Raw genomic sequence first — 16,481 nt, 5'->3', positions numbered from 1 at the left:
GTGTATTTTAAATTTGACCGTGAAAAATCTAGAGAATGTAAACACACATCTTGTCAACCACCACAAATTTATTTCAAAAAAAGTTAATACTTAAAATTCAAATTTTGTGAAACTGTATCATGGTATCATGTAAGGGGTGGTATCACTAGATATTTTCCCGAAACCTACCAGCACAAACCGGACAAAACACCTGTAGAAACCAGAGGAAAAAATGAAAACCGGCGAGAAACTAACGTCCAACTCGCATATGGGCCGGCCCATCCATTCTCGCCCCTGTGCGGCGCCCCACATAGGGGCCGCATTAAGCGGTGAATAGGGTCCGGCGTACTTTGCGGTCCTCCACGCTTCTCGTAATCTCTCGTACCGCTTTAAATCAGGCAGAACCAGAACAGACCAGAACGATCACCATTCTCGCCCGTCTCCAGCCTCTGCCAGTCGCTCCTCCATCCGAGGGAACCCTAACCCTATTCCGGCAACCGTTCGCGCGGGATCGGCGGCGACGATGGCGTCGTTCGCGGAGGCGCCCCCGGGGAACGCTGCCTCCGGCGAGAAGATCTTCAAGACCAAGTGCGCCCAGTGCCACACCGTCGAGAAGGGCGCCGGCCACAAGCAAGGTGAGAGCCAGACCTGATCTGCCGGTAACGTCAATTATGCCTCGTTCATTTTAGCACGATGCCGCGATCACGACGTTGGTGTTCCGTTTGGGGATTGGCTACGATTTGGTCGGCGGTGGTCTGGCCTGCCCTGACGCGAGGCGCTGTTTCCTGGGGGAAGGATCGCCGATAACTTTGGTCGTTCGCGTTTGCATCCCGGTTGTTCTGTTGGCAGCAATTTGAGGAATTGGTGGGTCACGAGCGAGTTTTGTGGTATTCGCGAAATTGGTGTATTCGTTTTTCCGGAATGTGTTGTTGGATTCCTAACTTTGCCGGATGTGTGCCTTTTTTTCCCCATTATTACTAGATGGTAAGATGTATTATATCCATCACATAGTTGCTGGCGAACCGGATCGCTCGGATCGGGGAACGAGGTTCGACATACCAGCGAACAAGGATCGGTCAAGGGTACACATCTCCGGTACGGGAAGTTGGATCGTGGATCGCGATCCACTTTGATTTGGGTCGATGACGAGGGAGAAGAGGCGCAGAATCAAGGAAAAGGAGGGGCAGAATCAAGGTTATTAATAAGCCCAGGAATTACCGGTTTTAGGCTTTATTTTTAATGGGCCTACCATATTCCAGGGTCCCTAATATGGGAAGAGGAAGGGTGCGAATAGGATCACGACACAAAAACGAATTCAATCGATCCCCTCGCGTTCCCGATCCCCGATCCAGGTCGATCGACCCAGGATCGCGGAACGCGGCATCGATCCCGAACCCTGCAACTATGATCCATCAGGACCAGAATGATTTTTCTACCGTTAGCAAGTGTTTTATAGCCCACATTTTATGAAGTTAGAGCATCTCTACCAGATCCCGCATTGGACCCCATCCATTTCCGGTTTTGGGGGAGGGGGGTGGGGCGATGGTGGGTGGGGAAGGGACGGTTTAGACACCGCATCGGATCCCAAACAAAAAAAAATTCCGGGCTATCCCGATTCGCGCCGCGGAAACCCCAAGTTTCCGGACTCGAGAGGATATGTGAGCGCGAACCCCATACATTTCCCCCGTTGGTGCGAAGGAAGTTTCAGGTGCTCCTTCTTTCCCCTCCCCACCACCAACCGCCGCCGCCACGCGCCACCGTAGATCCCGGCCTAGGCGGGCCGCCCCATTCGATTCAGATCAGCAGGAACACGTGCTGCCCTGCTGTGTCTGTTCCGCCTGCCGGCACACACGAATCCCCAACCAATCGGCTGGAATCTCCGCTGCCGCGCAAGCCTCGCCGTATCTTCGAGCTCCCAATGAAGAAGATACCATTAGATTAATAGTGGAGAACGAACAAGAAGTTTGTCCAGACATGCTAGGCAGCATAGATTGTATGCATTGGACATGAAAAAATTATCCAAAAGCTTGGCAAAACTTGTACTGTGGCCGAGCAAAAAACCAACAATCGTTCTTGAGGGAGTTGCATCATAGGATCTTTGGATTTGACACAGTTATTTTGGTTTGCCCGGTTTTCTGAATGATATCAATGTGTTGCATAGATCCCATCTTTTTGTCCCATCTTCTTGCCCGGCTAGCTAAAGGTGATGCCCTGGCTTGCAACTACACTGTCAACGGAAGGGAGTACACAATGGGGTACTACCTAGTCGACGGTATATACCTGGATTGGGCCACATTTGTGAAAACCACTAGAGAACATAGCTGAAGCTGAGTTTGCAAAAGCACATGAGGCAGCTCGAAAAGACATTGAACGGGCTTTCGGTGTTTTGCAGGCTAGATTTGCAATAGTCCGATGACCAACCCGATTTTGGGATCTGGATACATTCAACAATATCATGACCATTTGTGTGATTCTACACAATATGATCATCAAGGATGAGAGGAGTTTGAACTTATCATTTTTCTTTGATAATGTTGGCACTCGGGTCAAACCTTCTAGAAATCCGGATACTGTGCAAACTTTTCTTGAAACTTACCGGCTGATTGAGAGTGACAAGTCAGCAAAACAGCTGCAGGAAGATCTCGTTCGCCACATTTGTTGTAATAATTTGGATTGTTGTATTTTATTAAACATTTGTTGTATCAATTGATTGATTGTGATATTTTGCAAAACCCTTCGTTGCGGTTTTGCTTGCGGGCTGAAAAACGGCCGCGCAGTCCAGACGCGCCAAACGTGGCTCGCATAACAGCATATTGGCCTGCAAAACGCGTTTGGAGTGACTTGGATACGCCTATTTGTTGTTTGCGGTTTGGCGGTCTGCTAGAAATGCCACTCTTATAGTCTTATAGATATGATTAATTTGAAATTAAGCAATGTCTTGATACTGTTCGGTATGTGATTTAGCGAAACAATTTATATGCAGCAGTTCAGGAAACTGGGATGCACGTATGTATGTTCAGTTCCATGATTAGACTTGGCGGTAGTTTGTTATTCCGCAGTCATCTTTACACTTTCAGTTTTGTGAAAAAAATTCTCACAAATATCTCTACATTATTCTCACAAATATTCTCTACACTTTCAGTTCCATGACTGGTTGGAACCAAATTCCTTTGCTACTGTCGAGTTTCTTGTTTAACCAAATTTCGTAGATGTACCTAAGAGTCTCCATCATGCTGATATTATCCAGGGCCTAACCTGAATGGTCTGTTTGGGAGGCAATCTGGCACGACTCCTGGTTATTCTTACTCTACGGCCAACAAGAGCATGGCTGTGATTTGGGAGGAGAAGACGTTGTATGACTACCTGCTTAATCCTAAGAAGGTATGGTTAATGCTCACTCTCTATATCCTGTTGTAGTTTCATATTTGTCATCGGTGGTACATTTCAGATAGCCTCTATCATCTGCATTTGGAATCAAAAGTTTCATTCACTCCGTTATCACAGTTAGTGTCATCAGTAGGAATTGTTCCAACGCACCTGTTGCCAATCACATTGTTTTACGTGGGGAGTGCCAGTTGAATTTAGTGTTTTGGAAGGTCCTTTGGTAGGATTCCCCAGTTGAATTTAGTGTTTTGGAAGGTCCTTTGGTAGGATTGATTGAACTTAGTATGCATTTAAGCTACCAAGTCCAGGAGGTCAGTTCATGATAGTTTATGTCTCGAGTTCATTTTACTTTGGTACCTGTTTCTTTGTGTGCACTTCTTCCCTCCATTTACTTGAATATATGCAAATGTATCTCCTCCTAGTCTGCATAGATCTCTTTGTCTCTTCAGAACAACCTGTTACTCCAAGTTATATCCCATGCTGTAATAATCAGTATATCTTGAACCTTACCCATCATGTGCTTGATAGTTTTGTCATGTTTTTGTCAAATCTCAACTTACAGAATGCAATACATTTGTATGATCTCTGGACAACACTCTGATTATTAATTTCTTATGCAGTACATTCCTGGAACTAAGATGGTGTTCCCTGGACTGAAGAAGCCTCAGGAACGTGCTGATCTCATTGCATACCTGAAGAGTGCCACAGCTTGAAAGGGCGTGCTGCTGTAGTACCGATGTTAATAAAATAGACGTGGACATTACTCTGGTTTGACAGAGTGCATCGACGAGCCAGTTCAAGTGCTCGGTAGTATTTCTGCTTACGATGGTCTCTTTTTTCCAGCAAAATACACTTGTATAATGGCCGTTTGTCACGCATGTTGTGAACCTGTTGTTGATCATCAGTTATTTGGTCATTCGACCGAGCAGTAGATCTCAAGTATCTCGTGACTCGTGAGCAATGCTCTATAATTTTCTTAAGCACAGGATACAGTAACCGTGCGTTGAGCAAACATGTATGTACGGTTGTAAGACACAGTTCGTACACCAATACGAACTTAGGCATTGAAAAACCATCATCATGTTTTTTTTTTTGCGAAGAGTCCACCGATCAATTAACCTAGGTTGATATAGTAGTACAAATAACCTAGGTTGATAAGGGTAATTCAAGGCCTTGCGGAACTGGAGCAGTTATCGCTGGACTGAAATGTGCATTCTGGAGTAGGTTCAGCCACAGTCACCCCATCAGCAATGTAAGTGCAGGGTGCAGGAAAAGGAATAGCCTGGTCATTTCCTATTTTGTTCCCACAATTATCATCATATCCACTGATCATATCCATTATAAATGAGACATAATTAATTTCTGGGCAGAGGATCCCTAATTAGAAATGAAAAATTAGCCAATACACTATATATTTTTTTTCTGACGAAGTATACTGTAGTGTACATGCGCCGGTTGTCTACCTGCTTCATTTAACTGAATATATGCAAATAGATCTCTACCCAGTCTGCATAGAGCTCTTTGTATCTCCCAGTTTTATGCCTGTTTACTAAGAGCCAATAATGCATGCTCTGACAATAATAATCAGTATATCTTGAACCTTACCCGCCATATGCTTGATACTTTTGCCATGTTTTTTGTCAAATCTCAACTTGCAGAATGTAGTACATTGATACTCTGATTATTGTTCTCTTATGCATTACATTCCTGGGACTAAGATGGTGTTCCCTGGACTGAAGAAGCTTCAGGAACGTGCTGATCGCATTGCATACCTGAAGAATGCCACTGCTGGAAAGGGCGTGCTGCCGTAGTCCGGACGTTAATAAAATAGACCTGGACATTACTCTGGTTTGAAAGGGTGCAAAGACGAGCCAGTTCAAGAGCTCGGTAGTATTTCTGCTTACGACGATCTTTTTTACTTCAGCAAAATACACTGTTATAACGCGTTTGTCACGCATGTTGGGAACCTGATGTTGATCATCAATTATTGGTTATTCGACAGCAATGGATCTCAAGTTTCTCGTGCGCAATATTCTATAATATTCTTAAACCCAGAGTACATATACCGTGCATTGAACAACATGTATAGTTGTATACAAAATCCAAGACCCAACTAAAATATTGAGAAGGCAATACACTTGGTGGATTGGTGGTAATTGAAGACCTCGTAGTTTCGTAAAACTGGACAAGAGCAAGCAGAACCTCTAGTTTAAGCTCTGCCAAAGCAACCCCACAAAAAATGCAAGTGTAGGAAAAGTAAATCGCAGCCCAAAGCAGCAACACCTCCTGTTCTCCCATGTCACATGAACAGCCTATAATATTACTCGGAGGCATTCATGTTGCACGCGCCTTCTTGGTCCTCTTGGTTCTCCAAGGCCTCTCCCTACTCAAATCCGGCCAGCTGTCGCTGGCGAGAGGGCGAGGGAGGCCACCCTTTTCTTTTTCTCTTTTTTGAAGAGGCGAGGGGGCCTCCCATCTACATGTTCTACTAGTTTTAGGCTGCGGTATACATTATGGTGGATTATCATAATCCCGTTTACTGAATTCGTATTAGCCTATTTTAGTATTTTTTGAGCAGATTTGCATACTTCTGTAATTAATTTCAACAATATATTAGTATATAAAATAAGCACAACACATCTTTGAGGTTTTTCAGGATCATGTAAATTAAATGAGTACTGATCCATAAGACAAATGGGGCAGGAACCACAAAAATCTATAACTCTATACACAGAGATAAAACCTTGTTTTCTATAGACTTTCCATACCATAGGGATTTGATGCCAATGTTGGTGAGGTATTCCTCGGTTCGGTAGGTAAGTTACCGTAGAAAATACTTACATGAAAATCTTGGTGATACCTTTGGGCGGTAATATACCGTAGAAAGTTCTCCTGCAGGGATCCAATCCTCTAAAATAATTCTACGTTTTTTTAGTGTCGTTACAACTACGGTCTTACAGAAATTAAAATCTCCTGCTCACTGGTCTACCGAAGTTTCGTTCAGAAAGAGACAGCCACTCGTTGTTCCATGACTCTTCCAACTTCACGAAACCCTTCTAGATTAAAACATCACGGAAAACTTGCCAGGTCAGGACTGAACTTCGAGATTTCAGCTTTCCACACAGAAGTCACTTCGAGACAGAGATTCGCCTAGCTTTGTTCCATAAAATACTTCTGGGCCAGAAGTGAAAACAGGAAGGTGCGACTCGAGAATTTCGCACCATACTGGCTGCTATGTTTTCCTCGATCGAACTGCTTTTCGGGCATCTCGCTTTCGTTCTACTTTTCCACAACATCTAATGTATAATTACAGCTCGTATCTGCTACGCAAAATTCTCGTCTCTTGGGGGCTACAGCAATGGCGAGTTCCATGACACCCCTCTCCCCTGCAACCATTTACGTTCTGTTCGTCATTGCTTTGGTTGCTCTGCAAGGAGCCCCGCTACGCGCCGGTGCAGCAGATACGTTGTCCGTCGACCAGCCGTTGTCCGTCAGCCAGGAGCCGCTTGTCTCCAAGAGTGGCAAGTTCGCGTTGGGATTTTTCCAGCCAGGTATCAACAAAGGCACTCAGTGTTGTTGTTATTTCATTTGACCTTTTTTCCTTGCACAACGGAGCAAACATAAAAAATTCAACCTTTAGCTGTGTTGGTAGCTATAAAAAAGGGTTTAACTGGGCCTCACTTTAGTGTTTTTTTTTATATTTTTTGTGCGCTAACATAGTGTGTGAATTCTCTGAACCGTTTGTCCTACGAAAATTTACTTTTGAGATTTCTTCAGTTACTAAGTTTAACTGTAAGCTCAGTCTGGACTCTGGATGCAAAGGAACGTATTCAAATCATTGGCGAAATATCGTTACATTTTTATCTTAATCGGCCGAATGATTGATTGCATGGAAACTTAGTGAGAGAAACCATGCAGGGATAAACAAATACTCCCTCCATTTAGTTTATCAAAATCTCTTATATTAATGAACAAAGGTTGTATTTGATATTCTTCTTCGATGTCTTGTATAGAGAAGATCAATATCATCTAAACAATCTCCGGACACTTGTGTGCATGCCATTTAAAGAGATTCACATGAATTTAACTGCAGACCGAATTAGAAACTGAAATACTCAGTTTCGGTCAGTCTTTCGGTCAGTTCGGCCGGTATCAGTCCCGGTTCTTTCGGTTCGGTAGTTTGGTCCTTGGTTAAAATGCCCACCCCTAGTCTTACGCTTCTATGCAGTTTCTATGAGGATTACTTGTATTTCGGCACTTTATTGTTTTATCTTTTCTTCAACTGGATTTGAGTAGTTGTGTGTATTTTAAGTATGCAAATACCGGGTGTAATGTTTAAAAAATTTAAGTAATAAAACACCCTTTATCAAAAAGAAAAAGACGACCACACATACATAATCTTACATTCTAGACTTAGAAACAAGAATTTCTCAATTCCCTTAGAAATTGATGCTCCTAGAAGAATTTCATAACCTCATCTTGCCTAAAAGTTTCCTTTATGTGCAACAGATAACTCAACGTATTGGTACATAGGCATATGGTACAACAAAATTTCAAAGAAAACACCAGTCTGGGTTGCAAACAGGGACTCTCCGATCTCTAGTCCACAGTCGTCACGGCTGACCATATCAAGCGATGGCAACATGGTCATAGCCAACAATTCAAGATCGGCAATCTGGTCTACCAACATAAGCAACATCGCCTCAGGCCAAACGGTTGGCGTCATCCTTGACACTGGCAACCTTGTCCTGGCACTCGCGTCAAATACCTCCGTCGTGCTGTGGCAGAGCTTCGACCACTTAGGCGACACATGGCTCCCTGGCGGAAAGCTTGGCCGGGGCAAGCTCACCGACGGGAGCACACGTCTAGTGGCATGGAAGACTTACAATGATCCAGCTCCAGGGCCGTTCTCCATTGTATTGGACCCAAATGGCACGAGCCAATACTTGCTCATGTGGAATAGTACCCAGCAGTACTGGACCACTGGCAACTGGACCGGAAGAAGCTTCACAGCCGTGCCGGAGATGATATCCAGCGACGCCTATGCCCACTCGCTGTATCGATTCGACTACGTCAATGGCGCCAACGGGAGCTACTTCACCTATGAGATCACAGACGACTCAATTCTGATGCGGTTTCAGGTGGACGTGACAGGGCAGATTAGGTTCACGACGTGGGTGGAGTCCGCCGGCGAGTGGACACTCTTCTGGTCACAGCCCAAGGCGCAGTGCGACGTCTACTCTCTTTGCGGACCCTTCAGTGTGTGCGTCGATAACTCGCAGCCGTCATGCAGGTGTCTCCGCGGCTTCCGGGAGCGGCGGCTGCAAGCGTGGCTGGAAGGAGATCACACGGAAGGTTGTTCCAGGAACACGGCGCTGCAGCAATGCGGCCTCCAAGGCGGAACGCAGAAGGGGAAGAAAGACAGGTTCTACGTGATGCCAAACGTGAAGCTGCCAAGCGATGGGCAGGATGTGGTGGCTGCACAAAATGCTCGCGACTGCGAGCTCGTGTGTCTCGGGAACTGCTCATGCACCGCTTACTCTTACAACGGCAGCTGCTGGCTCTGGCACGACGGCCTCATCAACCTTCGAGACATGAGCAGCATTGGTAATGGAGACGGCACCATTCTGATCCGCCTGGCTGCATCTGAGTTCACTAGCACCGGGAACAAGAAGAAACTGATAGTTGGTGTTGTCGCCGCCGCGGTTGTGGCTGCGATCACTGTTATTGCGCTCGTAGCGGTGTTCATTCTGAGAAGCAGAAGGGTGAAGGCCCTTCGGAGGGTCGAAGGTTCCGTGATGGCATTCACATACCGCGACATGCAGTCTATGACCAAAAAGTTTTCCGAGAAGCTCGGCGGTGGCGGCTTCGGGTCGGTGTTCAAAGGTTCACTCCCGGACGCTACGGGGACGCTCGTTGCCGTGAAGAAACTCGAGGGCGTCCGTCAGGGCGAGAAGCAGTTCCGCGCGGAGGTCAGCACCATTGGCACGATCCAACACGTCAACCTCATCCGGCTCCTGGGGTTCTGCTCCGAGGGGGCACGGAGGCTGCTCGTCTACGAGCACATGCCCAACGGCTCCTTGGACAGGCACCTCTTCGGGTCTAGCTCCGGCCATGGCGTCGTCCTGAGCTGGGAGACGAGGTACCAGATCGCTCTGGGGATCGCGAGGGGATTGCACTATTTGCACGAGAAATGCAGAGACTGCATCATACACTGTGACATTAAGCCCGAGAACATCCTCCTGGACAACAAGCTCGTCGCGAAGGTGGCGGACTTTGGTCTCGCGAAGCTCATGGGCCGCGACTTCAGCCGTGTGCTGACGACGATGAGGGGCACGGTCGGGTACCTCGCGCCGGAGTGGATAACCGGCACGGCCATCACCTCCAAGGCGGACGTTTACAGCTACGGCATGATGCTTTTCGAGATCGTGTCGGGCAGGAGGAACGCGAGGCGGCGACAGGACAGCACGGTGGATTTCTTTCCGTTGTTGGCCGCGAGGATGCTAGCTGAAGGCGAATTGGACGGCATCGTGGACATCCGGCTAGGCACCGATGTGGACTTGGCTGAGGTGGAGAGGGTCTGCAAGGTGGCGTGCTGGTGCATCCAAGACGACGAGAGCGCTAGGCCATCCATGGCGATGGTCGTACAGGTTCTGGAACGGCTGGTTGAGGTCAGTGTCCAGCCGGTTCCGAGATCGCTCAAACTCCTAACAGACCAAGGGAATGATGCGGAATTATTTTCGGAGATGCCACCCGAATAAGACCTGGGTTCAGGCGCGAGACCTTGGAGTATACGATGTACCAAAGCACGTTTGTATTCACCGTGGATTTATGCTCATGCCGCTAGCCACGTTGTAAACAGTAGCAGAGTATACAATAAAATATCGTGTCCTCTGTAATGCTAGCTGCAGTTGTCGTCCATAACATAAATTTAGTGTTCGAATTTAGCAAAAATCGTGTACTCCCTATTTTCATAATTCTTGCCAGGGCTTTAGTTTAAATTTATCCTAAACTACTACATACTTCCTCTGTTCCAATTCATACTTCCTCTGATCGTGTTTAATCAATGTGATGTATTACGTAGGTAGGTTATTCTCTCCTCACATCTTGCGTCAATTTTAATATGATCGGAACGGTAGGTAAGGGACTCGGAAGGAGGCGATAGAAAGGCGGCTAAGAAAAGCCATCTAGGGTTCCATCTCGCCGGCGACGCCGGCGGTTCGCCCCGCCTCCGTTGGCCTTGGGGTTTTGGAGGTGTGGAGGACCAGGGTCTCTCGCTGGTGGAGGGTTTTCGTTCCTTGTTAGGTTGTTTTCAGTGTTTTCTTCGGGATGTTGAGGCGGCGACTACATCCTGAAATCAGAAGAAGGTCCTCCCGCGCTATCCTCGCTTCGGTGATGCGCCTTGCATCGGCGGAGGGCGTGTGGAGTCGGATGCCCGACGGATCTCATGTGATCCGATCGGTTTCCGTGTTCCTTGGTGTGGTTTAAGGCCAGTCTCTTCCGATCTATGATTGTCATCTTTGGCGACGGTTGCTGCTCTGGTGCGCTGGTCCTTTGGGGCCTTAGCACGATGACTTCCATTTGTCTACTACAACAAGCTCTACTACGAAAAGCTTTACCCGACTCCGGTGATGGAGGGGTGAGGATGGCGGCGCGCCTTCGGCTCGTGTCAGAGTCTGTAGTCGTCGCTAGGTGGCTCAGATACCTACTTGTATTTTTTTATTACTTTTAGATCTGTTTTTACTGCTATTGATGATTATTAATAGATCGGCGAAATTTTCGAAAAAAAGTTTAATATGATCGGAGGGAGTATCTAGTAGTTCATGAAACTGCAACACACACTGTATGTTCAGTTCTATTACTAGCCTTGGCGGTAGTTTGTTTCGTAGTGTTCTCTACAGTTTCATTTATGTGAAAAAGCATCTCGATATAACTTTTCTGCAGGGTACTAACTAGTTTTAGACTAATAATACATCGTTGGAATTAAATTCATTTGTTTCCTGCCAGAGTTATAAACAAAGACGGTTCATGTTTAACCAAATGACATAGATGTACCTAACAATGACCATCATGCTGATAATGTGCAGGGCCTAACCTGAATGGTCTGTTCGGACATTGAGCCTCCAATCGCGCCAGCCTTCATTATCCCCCTTCCCCTCTCTCCCTCTGCTACAGGACCTTGAGGGTCGACCCCCGTCGGCCGGGCCGATCTGAGGCCCTCTCCACCGGAATAGCCGGCCGGAGTAGGTCAAAGATGGGCGCCGGAGTAGGTAGGAGTAGGTATAGTTGCAGATCTAGCCTAGTTTTAGATGCTACCCATGTGGAGAATGGCGCCATGCCCATGGGGGTTCAGCCATGGTGGAGCTCGGGCTGCTCCCGGTGACCTGTGGTGGTGTCGTGGCGGTGCGTGGCGCTCCCATGGTGGGAGCCAGAGGCGGACGGCGGCGGCACTACAACGACCCCCCAAATAAAGCTCATATGCTTTCCTCTTGATCTGGCCGGATCTGTGCTGGATCTTCTTTCTCATGGCCATCGGGGTGGTGGAAAAGAGGAGGAGATCCTCACTGGAGCCGTGTTTTACAGATCGACGGGAGAGCGTCCTGGAGCAGTATCTCTTCTCCGACGAGCGCAACACGCGGCGACCATGATTGTCGCCGTGATCCTCGGTCAACAAGGTGACCCATCCTCAACCTCCGTTTTGGAGGCCCTCCGATCTTTCTGCTGGTGCTCGACGCCTTTGGGAGTCCAAGTGGTTTGTCCCCGGCCTCCTGGAGGTTGCCAGCAGCGGGATCTTCTCGCCGGAACAGGGCTTTCGGGCATACAGCTCTCTGAGCTCGGCGGCGACGCCTTGAGCTTGCCGGCGTGTGGTGGCAGAGGCATCCAGGCACTGGATTGCTTTTCTTCTTTTCTTTCCAGGGTGCTTTATGTAATTTGTAGGGTCTCTTCTTCAAATAGCTGGTTAGTCAGGGCAAGAGATGATAAGGGACTCTGCTGTAATTTGTACCTGCCATGTGTGTTTCAATGAAAATGCTCCACTGGGGTCGTTGACCCCATCTTGTGTTCAAAAAAAAAAGAGAATGGTCTGTTCGGGAGGCCATCTAGAATACTCCTAGTTACCCTTACTTTGCTGCCAACAAGAACATGGTTGTGATTTTGGAGGAGAAGACGCTGTATGACTATGTTCTTAGGTGGCGGCGACGTCCACTACAAGAATTCCGGTCTACTGCAATAATATTTATTGCTATGGCTTTTTTTGTTGCAATAAAACGCAATATTGCCACCAAATGACAGTTTGTGGCAATAGCGTCTGTATTTTGCCACAACATAGTTTTGTTGCATTAATTTCCCTTTTTGTTGCTATAGAGGATGCGTATTACAACAAAACATGGTGTCGTAGTATTAAGGTGGTGATATTGCGACAATTATGGTTCGTAGCTTAAGCTGGCCATCCTGTTGCAATAGAGGCTAGGTAATGCAACAAAATTGTATTCGTGGAAATATACACACATATATTGCAACATATTTTCCATGTTGCGTTTAGTGCTCATACCGTTGCAAAAGGTCAGCCTCGTATTACCACAAAATATGTATTTCATGGTAATAGTGAACATTTTTGCCTCGACTCCATTATGTTGCAATAATCATTGCATATTGCAATGGGTTATGTATCCATGGTAATACGTAGAAGATATTGCGACAACCGTGATTTTTTTCATTTCTTATTATATTTTTCTTGACATCTGATTAAAGAGGTATTTTCCATGTTGCGTTTAGTGCTCATACCGTTGAAAAAGGTCAGCCTCGTATTACCATAAAATATGTATTTCAATGTAATAGTGAATATTTTGCCTCGACTCCATTATGTTGCAATAATCATTGCATATTGCAACGAGTTATGTATTCATGGTAATATGTAGAAGATATTGCAACAACCATGATTTTTTCATTTGTTATTATATTTCTCTTGAGATCTGATTAAAGAGGTATGTCTTATATTATTATGGTATAATGATATGTTGACTAATTAATTTTATTATTCTGAGCGGCAAAATTTAATTGCCAAAGGAAAGAATATAATCTTTCTTGCCATCCAATGAAAGAGGTGTATCTACCGTAATAATATATTGATTGCTTAATTTTATGTTGAGCGGCAAAATTTATTTGCGAAAGGAAAGATTCAAACCTTGAACCTGGGGTATGCACATCGCGCATGCATTTATAACCAACTACTGTTGTAACTACTGGAGGCAAAAAAAAATTGTACTAGTCTACACCCTATACTATTTAAACCCCAGTTAGCATGCATAAACTTGTGTACACAGTTCATCTGAACTCTATCCCAAACACGAAGTCATATCATAAGAAACACTATAAATCATCGCTGAATTCAAGGCAAGACAAGTCATAGCCAGGTAAAATACATGTATGCAGTTCTAGGATAGCCACGTTGAGTATGCATAATCCTCTAAACTTCCCCTTAATAATCATGTACATGATATAACACCTCACAAGATTGTACATGAATCAAACATGGCATACGGGGCATGAGCTAGCAGAAAAAACACAACAATAGCACCTGTTAGGGAAGCGTACAACAAATGCAAAATGTGACTGAATTTGTATAAAAGCTTTTCCCGGTGTTCACGGCAAATGTGCCAGAGGACCTGGACTTTTTCCATGAAGATCCCACAGATGTCTTCTTCATAGCGTTCGAGGACGTCTTCAAACTGTTTCACTGGAGACGGCTTGACTATAACTTGGTCCGTCTGTACACGCTCAATCTTCAGATAAAGATCAAACGAGAGTCACCCCCAAGCGTCGTGGTAGCGGATCCCTATACATACGTGATAGCCAGCTGGTGGAAGGATCAAGGACACGGACCAAGGCGGCGGATTCCTCCGGAGCTTCATGGTGAGAAACAAAGAGAAGAACAATCTTCTTGTGCCTATCTTTCCCAAATAAGTACACATCTGCTCGCGGCCGTCGTAACTTATGCTTTCTTATATATTTCTTCCATTGCTAATCCCTTCCAACATTCTGTTTCGGTTGCATGTGTTGAGCAGAGACAAATTCTGCACACTCATCACTATTTTTCTGAAGTGGTCACTAGCCCAGTATTTCGACTCGTCGAATACGACGACGAGGAAAGATTACACCAGAATAAAGAATGTTCTCGATGAGGCTATCCATGGCTACTCCCAAAATGGAGGCACATTCGACATGAAGGGGGAATGTATCAAGGGTAATGGAAAACATGGGTTCAATCACGTGACCGAGTTCCCTTGCATCAAGCAGCCGGTGCTGGCGTGTAGTTGACGTGGGAGTTAGAAGTCTTCTTTTCTTCAGTTCCCCGGCAACGGCGCCAGAAAAAGTGCTTGATACGCGTACAGCACGCGTCCGTTGGGAAACCCAAGAGGAAGGTGTGATGCGTACAGCGGCAAGTTTTCCCTCAGTATGAAACCAAGGTTTAATCGAACCAGTAGGAGCCAAGAAGCACGTTGAAGGTTGATGGCGGCGAGATGTAGTGCGGCGCAACACCAGGGATTCTGGCGTCAACGTGGAACCTGCACAACACAAACCAAGTACTTTGCCCCAACGAAACAGCGAGGTTGTCAATCTCATCGGCTTGCTGTAACAAAGGATTAGATGTATAGTGTGGATGATGATTGTTTGCAGAAAACAGTAGAACAGATATTGCAATAGATTGTATTTCAGTATAGAGAATTGGACCGGGGTCCACAGTTCACTAGAGGTGTCTCTCCCATAAGATAAACAACATGTTGGGTGAACAAATTACAGTTGGGCAATTGACAAATAAAGAGGGCATGACCATGCACATACATATTATGATGAGTATTGTGAGATTTAATTGGGCATTACGACAAAGTACATAGACCGCTATCCAAGCATGCATCTATGCCTAAAAAGTCCACCTTCGAGGTTATCATCCGAACCCCTCCAGTATTAAGTTGCTAACAACGGACAATTGCATTAAGTATTGCGCGTAATGTAATCGGTAACTACATCCTCGAACATAGCACCAATGTTTTATCCCTAGTGGCAACAAACACATCCATAATCTTAGAGATTTTCGTCACTTCCCGCATTCACGGAGACATGAACCCACTATCGAGCATAAATACTCCCTCTTGGAGTTACAAGCATCTACTTGGCCGGAGCATCTACTAGTAACGGAGAGCATGCAAGATCATAAACAACACATAGACATGAATTGATAATCAACATAACATAGTATTCTCTATTCATCGGATCCCAACAAACGCAACATATAGAATTACAGATAGATGATCTTGATCATGTTAGGCAGCTCACAAGACCCGACAATTAAGCACAATGGGGAGAAGACAACCATCTAGCTACTGCTATGGACCCATAGTCCAGGGGTAGACTACTCACACATCACTCCGGAGGCGACCATGGCGGCGTAGAGTCCTCCGGGAGATGATTCCCCTCTCCGGCAGGGTGCCGGAGGCGATCTCCTGAATCCCCCGAGATGGGATTGGCGGCGGCGGCGTCTCTGGAAGGTTTTCCGTATCGTGGCTCTCGGTACTGGGGGTTTCGCGACGAAGGCTATTTGTAGGCGGAAGGGCAGGTCAAGGGGCGTCACGAGGGGCCCACACTACAGGCCGGCGCGGCCAGGGCTTGGGCCGCGCCGCTCTAGGGTGTGGCCACCTCGTGGCCCCACTTCATCTCCTCTTCGGTCTTCTGGAAGCTTCGTGGCAAAATAGGACCCTGGGCGTTGATTTCGTCCAATTCCGAGAATATTTCTTTACTAGGATTTCTGAAACCAAAAACAGCAGAAAACGACAGTCGGCACTTCGGCATCTTGTTAATAGGTTAGTTCCGGAAAATGCACGAATATGACATAAAGTGTGCATAAAACATGTAGATAACATCAATAATGTGGCATGGAACATAAGAAATTATCGATACGTCGGAGACGTATCGGCATCCCCAAGCTTAGTTCCTGCTCGTCCCGAGCAGGTAAACGATAAACAAAGATAATTTACGGAGTGACATGCCATCATAACCTTGATCATACTATTTGTAAAGCATATGTAGTGAATGCAGCGATCAAAACAATGTATATTACATGA

General features: G+C 46.1%; 2 protein-coding genes across 2 annotated transcripts; both read left to right on the top strand.

Moving 5' to 3' along the window:
• Positions 1 to 463: 463 nt before the first annotated feature.
• Positions 464 to 4,076, top strand: LOC124668538 (cytochrome c). The gene is made up of 3 exons (XM_047205659.1): positions 464 to 614; positions 3,227 to 3,360; positions 3,984 to 4,076. Exons 1-3 carry the CDS (start codon positions 503 to 505, stop codon positions 4,074 to 4,076), a joined length of 339 nt encoding a protein of 112 aa, XP_047061615.1. The 5' UTR covers positions 464 to 502.
• Positions 4,077 to 6,721: 2,645 nt separating this feature from the next.
• LOC124662689 (G-type lectin S-receptor-like serine/threonine-protein kinase At2g19130) lies at positions 6,722 to 10,164 on the top strand. Its single transcript, XM_047200496.1, has 2 exons — positions 6,722 to 6,914; positions 7,873 to 10,164. Exons 1-2 carry the CDS (start codon positions 6,722 to 6,724, stop codon positions 10,122 to 10,124), a joined length of 2,445 nt encoding a protein of 814 aa, XP_047056452.1. The 3' UTR covers positions 10,125 to 10,164.
• Positions 10,165 to 16,481: the final 6,317 nt, after the last annotated feature.

This window comes from Lolium rigidum, chromosome 6 (genome assembly GCF_022539505.1).
Source record: "Lolium rigidum isolate FL_2022 chromosome 6, APGP_CSIRO_Lrig_0.1, whole genome shotgun sequence".
NCBI classification, from domain to species: Eukaryota; Viridiplantae; Streptophyta; class Magnoliopsida; order Poales; family Poaceae; genus Lolium; species Lolium rigidum.
This window is presented reverse-complemented; position numbering and strand designations above follow the sequence as displayed.

Coding starts and splice junctions, on each gene's coding strand:
- LOC124662689 (XM_047200496.1), top strand. CDS start 6,722: ATGGCGAGTTCCATGACACCCCTCTCCCCTGCAACCATTTACGTTCTG. Junction 6,915..7,872: donor GTTGGGATTTTTCCAGCCAG/GTATCAACAAAG, acceptor TATGTGCAACAG/ATAACTCAACGTATTGGTAC.
- LOC124668538 (XM_047205659.1), top strand. CDS start 503: ATGGCGTCGTTCGCGGAGGCGCCCCCGGGGAACGCTGCCTCCGGCGAG. Junction 615..3,226: donor GGGCGCCGGCCACAAGCAAG/GTGAGAGCCAGA, acceptor GATATTATCCAG/GGCCTAACCTGAATGGTCTG. Junction 3,361..3,983: donor ACCTGCTTAATCCTAAGAAG/GTATGGTTAATG, acceptor TTTCTTATGCAG/TACATTCCTGGAACTAAGAT.